The 11249-nt window shown below is 41.3% G+C and overlaps 1 protein-coding gene across 1 annotated transcript in view; it reads left to right on the forward strand.

Moving 5' to 3' along the window:
* Positions 1-6418: 6418 nt before the first annotated feature.
* The window catches only part of INTS8 (integrator complex subunit 8), a 54390-nt gene continuing 49559 nt past the window's right edge, over positions 6419-11249 (forward strand). Inside the window, exons 1-3 of the mRNA XM_077771353.1 lie at positions 6419-6636; positions 7853-8027; positions 10756-10896. Of these exons, the coding sequence (XP_077627479.1) occupies positions 6507-6636; positions 7853-8027; positions 10756-10896 (446 nt within the window). The 5' untranslated portion in view covers positions 6419-6506. The remainder of the gene's footprint in view (positions 6637-7852; positions 8028-10755; positions 10897-11249) is intronic.

Below are 11249 nucleotides of genomic sequence, written 5' to 3' on the forward strand. Positions count from 1 at the left end.
AACCAGTTTTTGTGTGTGTTTTAATTTCTAATCCATTTCAGACTATATGCGGGTCTGGTATTTAGGACTAGTTTCCAGTTCATACTACACGCTGAACTTACCAGCCAAGCTCCCCAGCACCCAAACTCTTCAAGAAGTGCTCGACTGGATGCAGCCACTGATCAAATACTTGGATATCAGGACAATGTCCAATTGCTGTAAACACTTTTCAATACATATTGTTAATTCCAGGATTTAGCTCAATGCGGACTAGTAACACACAGTTTGTGGCATGACACCAGTCAGCAGAGCACACTTTAAAAGTCTCTGTTCTCTGATTTTGTGTGTTCATGGTCTGAAAGCAGGTTATTTAAAGCAATCACATTATTTGCTACCATATTCTCATCTGTTCTGATTCTGAGATTGTCTGGGTAAGACTTTGGAAACTCCCCTTACGCCATAGTATTGAATGAAGTCAACTGCTTATTAAGAGCTTAGTGTCTGCCTTAGTGACTTATGATTCTTCAACTACTTGAGGAAACCGAGAGTAAAATATGGCTTCGGTGCCCTGGTCGATATGTTACTATTTTCCTAGGTATTAAGAATGTCAGTAAGATTGTAGGGTCCAATTCTACACGTGAAGCTTGAATTTTTGTCCTATCTGAAGCAGAGGGGTTTTTATGTTTTAAAGCCTTAGATGAGGAAGTATAGTACTTGGAAATAAAACAATGAGAGAGTAAAATGAAATTTCCCATGACTTCTTGTTCTCCAGGTATCCAGCGGACAGAATGGAAGTGACAGACACCAGCCAGTCAGAAGGGCTGTGCCTCTTCTCCCCGTGAAACCTGGAAATGCAGAAATGGAGAAACCTGTCTGGTCCAGTCCCTGACCAAGTCTGTCCGCTATTATAGAAAGAGTTACAAAGAAAGGAGGTGAGCAGTTGGCCAAGTGAAAGTGGAAAGAGTGGAAAGACTGGGGGATTCAGCTCTGGCTTCATTGTGGCAACCTACATATGCTCATTCCTTTTCCTTTCTTTTTTAATGTTTATTTATTTTTGAGAGAGACAGACAGACAGACAGACAGAGTGTGAACAGGGAGGAGCAGAGAGAGAGGGAGACACAGACTCTGAATCAGGCTCCAGGCTCCAAGTGTTCAGCACAGAGACAAATACTGGGCTCACACTGAGCAATGGTGAGATCATGACCTGAGCTGAAGTCGGATGCTTAAATGGCTTAGCCACCCAGACACCTCATACACATTCCTTTTCTTAAGTATATAGGGTCTACATTCAGTTATCCATTCAGCTAGAAATTATGTTGGAGTACTACAAAGACAGAAGTTTATGGCATGAACACTGCCTTATAAGAGCTTTAAGTTCATTGCTGATTCACATCAGTGAATCCTATCTTAGGAGCAATTAGGAAAGGTGTAGGTCAGATAAAGGAGAGATTAAGTAAAGGTTTATTATAGTTCTGGTTTGTACTGCTTGCATACGTGTGAAATGTAGGTGCTACATGTTCAATCAAACTGTTTATTCATTTAGCAGGTGTTTCTTTGGTGCCTGTTAGATGCCAAGGACTGAATTAGGTAAACACTGCAACCACTCTCCCGCTCCTCCCCGCCCCACCCCCAGGAGCTCAGAGTCTAGCAGAGAAGTTAGGCTGTTAATTAATTGCAAGGAGGTGAGTTGAGGGCCAGAATGAGGACACTTAGTGCTATGGCAGCATGTAACAGGGTGTCTACCTGGTCCAAAGGCCGGAGAGAAAATAAATATGTGTAAAGAAGTAATGTTTGATAGCGAAAGGACTCATTATCTTTCTTGAAAGATCTGTTTTTGGAAGTCCCCATGAAGATGTGATTCAGTTAGATGTAGCCAGATAGCTTATGCAAGGAATAGATAACTTGCAATCAGAAGTTTCCTGTCAAATTCTTTCTTCCACCCTGGAAAGTATCAGGAAAAGGTGATCTAGTACAACTGGTAGATATAGACACTACCCCTAAAGGCCACAAGATGGCAGTGAAACCATTAACATAGATCTACACCACCAGAATACTTATTTTTTTAAAGCAACTTCTCTGCCCAATGTGGGGCTTGAACTGTTGACCCTGAGATCAAGAGTTGTGTGTTCTACCGACTAAACCAGCCAGGTGCCCCACCCCCAAGATACTCATTGAATAAAGTTTTAAATTATCTGCTCATAATTGAATTGGAGTGTATTTGCTTTAAAAAGATGTTAAATATATGAACTGAATTCAAATTGATTTTTCCTGATGTGATTCTCAGATGATGTGAAAAACATCTTCATCTTTAGGGTGCAGAAGAGTAATAATATTTCAGGCCGACTGGGTGGCTCAGTTGATTAAACATACAACTTGGGCTCAGGTCATGATCTCATGGTTCGTGGGTTCGAGTCCCGCATCGGGCTCTGTGCTGACAGCCAGCTCAGAGCCTGGAGCCTGTTTCAGATTCTGTATCTCCCTCTCTCTCTGACCCTCCCCTGCTCAGGCTCCCTCTCTCTCTCTCCCTCTCTCTCAGAAATAAATAAAACATTTAAAAAAAAGTAATAATATCTCTATGCGTTTGTTTTTCATTGTAGCTCTAGTTTCTTATACTGTGTTGTCAGTGGCAGAGGTCCAGATTTCTGAAGGAAGAGTTTATTACATACCTGAAGAATCAGAATGCTGGGAGGATATAAGGCAAAATTTTTAAACTATCATAAAGAAGGAAGAGGAGAGTGTGACCAGGTACTGCAATTGATTATAAGCATAAAACAGAACCTCCTATGTGAATAATTGTTGAACATATACGGCATATGAAACTTGCAAGGTGTTCTGTAATTACATAATGATCCTTGTAAAAATGTTTGCTAGAATTTCACTTATACCTATGATATTACTAAATCTAGAACCATCTAATTTGTGATTTTTCCATTATTCTAGAGCTAAGCATTCTGGTACCTTCCAGGCCCTTTGCTTAATTAATAATTAACTACAGGCTTCTCGTCCCATCTCCTACTTCCCATCTTCCTTCTCCAAGTAGAGATGACAGCTCCCAGCACCCAAGCAACCAGAAGCAAAATGAGGGGGTGCTGTTGCTCAGGCAACATGCTTATGTTAGAGTTTGCCCAGAAGGAAGGGAGGGAGGAGCTGGGATGTAGGATTTTCATTGTTTAAACTGGGACAGGCCTGGCTAAATACAGATGCGTTGGTGTGTAAGGGAGCAAGGTTATGCACAGGTTGTAGGGAGAGAGTGATGGAGGAAATGTGGTAAGATATTAACAATTGAGACGTCTGGGCAAAGGGGTGTAAGAGTTCTTTGTATTATTCTTTTGGTTTTTGTTGTTTTGGGTTTTTTAATTTAATTTTGTTTTGTTTTTGGTCTTTTCTTATTAGAGAGGTGTGTGTATGTATATATATATATATTTATTTATATATATATATGGTGCATGGGTAAGATTGCAGTCTCTGAAGTCATGCCACTTGAATTCATGCTTAGCATCTGGCACTTTATAGCTATGTGACCTTGGGAACATTTTTAAAAATTTCTCTGTGCCTGTTCTATCACCTGAAAAAGAAGATAATAATGAAACCCATCTCACAGGGCCTGAATAAGAGAATATGTATATTACAGATTGAATGTTTGTGCTCCCACATTTATCTGTTGAAATGTTGAAACTCTACCACCTAACCTGATGGTATTAGTAGGCACCAGGACCTTTATTTGGGAAATAATTAGGATTAGCTGAGTTCGTAAGGGTGGAGGCCTCCTGAGTGAGATTAGTGTCCTTCTGAAAGAACCTGCTCCTTTTTTTTTTAAACTTTTTTAAATGTTTTATTTATTTCTGAGAGAGAGAGAGAGAGAGAGAGAAAGCATGAGGAGGGGAGGGTCAGAGAGAGAGGGAGACACAGAACCCGAAGATAGGCTCCAGGCTCTGAGCTAGCTGTCAGCACAGAGCCCGACGCGGGGCTCAAACCCATAAAGCGTGAGATCATGACCTGAGCTGAGGTTGGGCACTTAACCGACTGAGCCATCCAGACGCCCCCAACAAAGCTTTTAGAAAAGGCGCATGTTATGGGGCGCCTGGGCGGCTCAGTCGGTTAAGCGCCGACTTCAGCTCAGGTAATGATCTCACGCTACGCTTTGTGGGTTCGAGCCCTATGTCAGGCTCTGTGCTGACAGCTCAGAACTGGAGCCTGCTTCATGTTCTGTATCTTGTGCTCTCTCTGACCCTCCCCTTCTCGCTCTCTCAGAAATAAATAAAAACATTTAAAATTTAAAAAAAATTTAAAGCTTTGTCAGTTGGGGCTACCATCAGATACTGGTAGTCTACACCCCAGAAGAGGGCTGTTACTAGAACCCAACCATGTTGGCACCCGATCTTGGACTCTGAGCCTCCAGAATGGTGAGAAATACATTCCCATTGTTTATAAGCCATTCAGTTTATGGTATTTTGTTATAGCAGCCTGAATGGACTAAGACAACGCACAAAGTACTAAATCAGAGCCCACATATAGTGAGTTCACAAATGAGCAGGTGATACTATTAGATTTTTTTCCCCTGTATACTAATTATCTAAAATTCAGCACCCTCTGGACATTTTCATTCTGACAGCTCACAAGTGGTGCCTATTCAAACATTTCCAATATGAACTTCAAACCTGCCCTTAGCTATTCACTATACTTGATGAAGGATGGAAGCATAGGTCATCTACCCTTGTCACTGGAGTGTAGAACAGGGGTCCATCCTTTCTCTTCTCATCTTTTTATGCCTAAGTTATGAGTAAAACACGCCAAATCTTTCACAAAAATAACTATTTAATCTCCCTGTTGCTATTTTCTTAATTTAGTCCTCATGGTTTTATTAGTCTAATACATGATTTCTTTAGAGCCTGGGACAGAATTGCAGGAGTTGGGGGGAGTGACCCAGGGATGGCTTTTACAGTGAGAAGAGGGCAAGGCACAGGACCTCAGGGGACACTAAAATGAGAGAGGAGAGGCAGCCCAGAGCCCAGAAAGAGGACTGGGAAGGAAGGAAGAATAAGGCAATGATTGCCACTGAACCATTTGGATTTACTTTCACTTAGGGAGGAGTTATTTCCATTTATTTTTCTTAAAACTTGCAAATGCCTTCCTTCTTCATTCTGGAAAAGACCATAAGTGATTAATCTTATCCTTGCTATCTATCCCATGGTGGAAGCAGCCTGGGTACAATTGAAAGTTCACCAAAGCTGTGGCTCGGCCCCTTCTTTCTTGGGAAACCTTGGGCAAATAATTCTGAAACTTCATTTTCTTCATTGGTTAAAAGGTGTATAATGAGTTTATTTATGGGAGAAAATTAGACTCATGTGTATGAAAATAGTTTGCAAAAAAGCACTATATGAGATCAGCTAATATTTATCAATGTTTCTAGATGTCAGGCCTTGTTTAAAAAGCTGAACTATATTAATGCATTTACCTGTATTATCTCAAGCTCTGCCTTGAATTTTCTTTTCTTAAATTTTTTTTTAATGTTTATTTACTTTTAGAGAGAGAGAGTGAGCATTGAGCAGGGGAGGGGTAGAGAGTGAGAACCAGAATCTGAAACAGGCTCCGAGCAGTCAGCACAGAACCCAACGCGTGTCTTGAGTTCGGGAATGACGAGACCATGACCTGGGCCGAAGTCGGCCGCTTAACCGACAGAGCCACCCAGGCGCCCCTGCCTTGAATTTTCTTATCAATCCTAAAATAAACCACAAATACGGACAGAGAGGTTAAATAGCTTAACCTAGAGTTTGCACCCTTTAAGTGTCTGCACCATCTATGAATACACGTTTACCTATTTTAATTAAAAAAGCACAAGAACATTACAAAATGGAGGTAAAAGTAAAATGGGGTTAACAATATATCAAGTTATATCTTGATAGCTGGCATATCAAGAGGATTAACTAGGCGCTGAATATTGAGAGCTAGTCCTGAAAAGTAACAGAAAAGGTGGATCTCCCTGTGCGCCATCATTCTCATCCTTCGAGGAAGGGGATCGGGGCGCCGAGAAGACCTAAGTGCGAAGAAATCTAGGAAACGGATATAGGGACATTGAAAGCACCAAAGAAGACAAGCTTTGTCTGGATCACAGTTTAAACATGTAGTGTCCGCGGTCTTTTATGAGGACATGGAGGTCCACTGCAACCCTAGGTGAGCCTCGCTGAGGGTCTCCCAGGAAAGGGGAAATCCCACTGGCGCCCCAGCTTCTTCGCGAGACGTCTCCCAGGGCAACCACGACGAGGCGTTATCTAGGGATTGGCCCCGCCTTCTTTCTCTACAAATCGAACAACGATTGGTCTGGAGGCGCGGCGGTGGCGCAAGGAGGCGGACTTAGGCCCCTCGGCTCCCGCTGGGCTCCGCCGCCATTTTGGGTTGTGTGGGTTTCCGAGACGTTCTGAGCGGGGACTCGCTCGTGGAGGTTCAGCAGGTCGCAGGCCGGTGGTACGCGTCCGGGTGTCAGGTTGGAGCCGGGAGGCGTCCCTGGGGGTACCGGCGGCGGGGGCAGGATGAGCGCGGAGGCGGCGGACCGGGAGGCGGCCACCTCCAGCCGGCCCTGCACCCCGCCGCAGACCTGCTGGTTCGAGTTCCTGCTGGAAGAGTCGCTGCTGGAGAAACATTTGCGCAAGCCCTGCCCGGGTAAGCGCGGCGCCTACACCCGGAGAGGAGTGGGACCCGTCCCCCGGCACCGCTNCTGGCGGAGCCCCCCTTGCTACACGTTAAGCATCCCAGTGCGGGGGCACCGTCGTGAAGGGCTTAAAAACGCAAGACCAAGGCCCGCCCGCCTCCCTTGCCTTTGGTCCTTTTCCTGTTTGGGGTTTCAGCTCCTGCCGGGTGGTCTTGTGAGATTGCGTGGCTTGGAGAGGCTGGCTCTGACCCACCCCTATAGAACTCGGGGCTGCGGTCCATTTAGAGTCGGAGAGAAATTGCTGTTCTGGTGCTGATCCTGATGCTAATTCGTTATCTTTTAGGGTCTTACCTAAATATTTTGTTTCCCAACGAGGGGATTTTACCGACTTCTAATTATTTTTTTCCAAAGTTGGTCTGTAAATGAAAATGAGAAAACCTCCGAGGGCAGGAAATGTTAGACATTTGTAACACGGTTGTTGAATGATAATCATGATTGATACCCTAATTAGTGGGTGCTGTTAGGGAAGGAGGGAAACTCCAGACATTTCTGGAAAAAGGTACTGGTATGAAAAGGTAAGTTTCTTGAATAGTATTTTGCTGATAAAGTTGAAATCCCGATGTAGCTTGTTCAGTCTATATCGGTCTTAACTGATGGAGATAACTGTGGGAGAAGTTAGTGGTTTCACTCAAGCAGTTTACCACCTGAATGATGTCATGTTGTTTTAATTCGTTGCTTTTCACAGACGTTTATTGAATGTTCTGGGCGCCAGGCTTAATATTAATACATCACATCTGTTATCTCATTTAATTCGGTGTTCATAATCACAGGTAGGTGGTGGTATCCTCTAGGGTGCATTGATGGAAACAGGTGCAGAGAGGTAACTTGATGCAGGTCGCACTAATTAAGTGTTAAAACGGTAATTCCAAAGGTGGCTTCTCTTTCGTTTTTCCTCTAATTGACATTGGTTATTTGCTGAACTATAGCCATTACATTCTTACTTCTAGAGTGTTTTCTTCTGCATGAATCTGTTAACCCTTTCTCTTTACCACCCTTCCTGTTCTTTCATATAATCTCTAAGCATACTTCTTATAAATCATAATCCTTAGTTGTCATAACTGCACAGCTGTTGGGATTTTTTTGTGGCCAAAAACCAATACAGTGAAACCTTTTGCATCTTCGTAATTGAAAATTAAATTTAAGAATTTATTTTCTTTTAAATTCTAGATCCTGCACCAGTTCAACTTATTGTTCAGTTTTTGGAACAGGCTTCCAAACCTTCAGTTAATGAACAAAACCAGGTGCAGCCTCCACCCGATAACAAGAGAAATCGTATTTTAAAGCTACTTGCTCTTAAAGTTGCTGCACATCTGAAGTGGGACTTAGACATATTAGAGAAAAGGTATAGAAGATGTAAAAGAAATTTATTTTGAAATACTATTTAGATTTTTTGTTTCTATATGTACTTTTCTGATACCAGCCCTTAAAATGCAAATTGTATTTCTGTATGTTCTTGGTAATATATGCGCCTGTTTTTCAAAAGGTATACAGAAATATTTGAATGTTAGGTGAATTTAAATCACCTTTTACAGTATAAATATCAATAACGAGATAGTTGTTTATTATTACCATTTGATGTAACTAGAGAAAATTCACACCTAAACAGTTTTAAATGTTGCAGTCTACTTTCATATATATGAAGAAAATGAAAATTAATGATAGTTATTACATAATATGGATGATTTGCTGTGAAATAATTGAGCCGTTTTTATTGGACATAAACCAATCACTATCTCCTAAGTCATTAAAATATCTTTTTAGAATCAGTGCTTATTTGGGGGCACCTGGGTGGCTCAGTAGGTTGAGCATCCGACTTTGGCTCAGGTCATGATCTTGTGGTTCATGGGTTCAAGCCCCCCGTCGGGCTCTGTGCTGATAGCGTGCTTCAGATTCTATGTCTCCCTCTCTCTCCTCCTTTCCCGCTTGCACTCTGTCTCTCTCAAATATGAATAAATGTTAAAAAAAAAAAAAGAAAAAATCCGTGCTTATTTGTTAACAAATATTGTCAAGGCAATACTTAGAAAATGACTTTTCATCCCATTTTTTCACAATTTAAATTTTTTTTCTTTTTTTTTTTAAATTTTAGAGAGAGGGAGAAAGCACATGAGTCCGGTAGAGGGGAAGAGAAGAGAGAATCTCAAACAGGCTCCACATTCAGCACAGAGCCTGATATAGGACTCAATCCCATGACCCTGAGACCATGACTTGAGCCAAAATCGAGTTGTATCCTCAGCTGACTGAGCCAAGCTCCCCTCTGACAATTTAAAAAGAACTCCTTGTAAGGGCTTCTGGGTGGTTCAGATGGTTAAGCATCTGACTCTTGATCTCAGCTCAGGTCTTAGTCTCAGTTTCATTAGTTCAAGCCCCACTTTGGGCTTCATGCTGGGCATGGAGTCTAAAAAATATATATATATATATATAAATATATATATANGGGCTCAAAACCACAAAGTGTGAGATCATGACCTGAGCTGAAGCCAGACGCTCAACCGACTGAGCTACCCAGGCGCCCCTCTGAGACTTTTTAATTTTAATAAATCACAGAACCTTACTTTTGTCCCTAAATTTTATCTGAAGTTTTGGTTATATTCTTAGTACAGATTGTTAAGTTGCTGACTCAGGAGGTATAAACCTTTTAAAATCCTGTTCTCCCTAGTAGTGTTTAAACACTTTTTTTTTTTTTTTTTACCACCCTTCTCTAGATTAAAGAATTCTTTTAATCTGAGGGAGAGGCTGTCCATTAATAGACTTGAGGCCTGTCAAGAGATAGTAATGTAGACCAAAAAAGTATGATGTATATGATGGCAGTTGGAAATTGAACACCAATGGGATATTTGATAAGAGACTGAAAACTTTTTATAAGGTATTAAAAAATTTTTTTTAATGTATTTTTGAGGAAGAGTGGGGGAGAAACAGAGAGTGAGGAAGACAGGATGTGAAGCGGTCTCTGTGCTGACAGCAGAGAGCCTGATGTAGATGTAGGGCTTGAAATCACAAAACATGAGATCCTGACCTGTGCTAAAGTTAGAAGCGTTAACTGACTGAGCTACCCAGGCACCCCCAACTGAAAAATACTTAGGTGTGAAACGAATACTGTGGATACATTGAGTTAATTTTTTTCTTGGTTTTTATTTATTTTTGAGACAGAGACAACATGAGCAGGGAAGGGGCAGAGAGAGAGGGAAACACAGAATCTGAAACAGGGTCCAGGCTCTGAGCCGGCAGCACAGAACCCAATGCAGGGCTCGAACCCATGAACCGTTAGACCATGACATGAGCCGAAGTCGGACGCTTAACTGACTGAGCCACCCAGGCACCCCATTGAGTTAATTTTTTTAAAGTTTTATTTAAACTACACCCAACGTGGGGCTCAAATTAACAACCCCAAGATCAAGAGTTGCACGCCCTTCTGACTGAGCCAGCCAGGTGCCCCTGTTGAGTTAATTTTTTGGAGATCTATTTTGAAACACATATGGAAGAAATGATTTAGTGTTAAAAATTTGCTTTACAATACTATGGGAAGGGGAGGAAGTGAGTGAGAGTATGAGATGAAACCAGATTAGCCATCAGTCCATAATTGTTGAAACTAGATGATGGGCACAGGGATTCGTTATATTCTGACTACTTTTGTGTATGTTTAAATTGTTTTCATAAAGAAAAATTTTAAATATTTCAAAATTTAATACTTCTTAAAGATTCATTTTGGGGGGAAGGGGCAGAGAGGGAGAGAGAGAATCCAAGCAGGCAACGCAGGGCTTGATCTCCTGAACCATGAGATCATGACCTCAGCTGAAATCAAGAGTCGGATGCTTAACTGATTGAGCCACCCAGGCACCCCTTTGATAATTTCATATAAGTTGTTGAGACAACTCAATAAAATACCCCTTCAGATTTAGTCTTTTTTTTTTTTTAATGTTTTATTTATTTCTAGGAGAGAGAGAGAGAGACAGCGTGAGCAGGGNTCTTTTAACAATGTAATTATTTTCAATAAATACTTCAGTAAATTATTTTCAATTAAAATTGTGCATTTTAAGCTGCTCATGCAGATATGTACCTTTTGTTTCCTGAAGTTTGTCTGTTCCAGTATTGAATATGCTGCTAAATGAACTGCTGTGCATCAGTAAAGTTCCTCCTGGGACAAAGCATGTGGATATGGATCTGGCCACCTTACCCCCGACCACTGCCATGGCTATCCTTCTCTACAATAGATGGTAAACTTTTTCGTAGACCTCAAATGTGTTGGGCAGCCTCTGTTTAATTGCACTCTGGCTTTCAGGGGTGTGCTTTTAGGGGTCTCCTATACCCTAGAGATCTCTCAGAGGATCTTGGAAACTGAGTCTGATGGTAGCAAAAATGATGACTGCATAGATGAGAAGAGCATTCTGATAAAACTGTGGTTGATTTATGAAGGTTTTATTATATGCCGATTAAAAGCTCAGCTAATTTATAATAACACATGTTCTAAGCAGTATTTAATAATTTGAGTGACATTTACAATGTATTAAATTTTCCTTTTTTGTCTGTTCTTTTTTTTTTTTTTTTTTTTTTTTTTTTTTTTTTTTTT

Source organism: Crocuta crocuta, unplaced genomic scaffold (assembly GCF_008692635.1).
Source record: "Crocuta crocuta isolate KB4526 unplaced genomic scaffold, BGI_CrCroc_1.0 scaffold235, whole genome shotgun sequence".
NCBI lineage: Eukaryota > Metazoa > Chordata > Mammalia > Carnivora > Hyaenidae > Crocuta > Crocuta crocuta.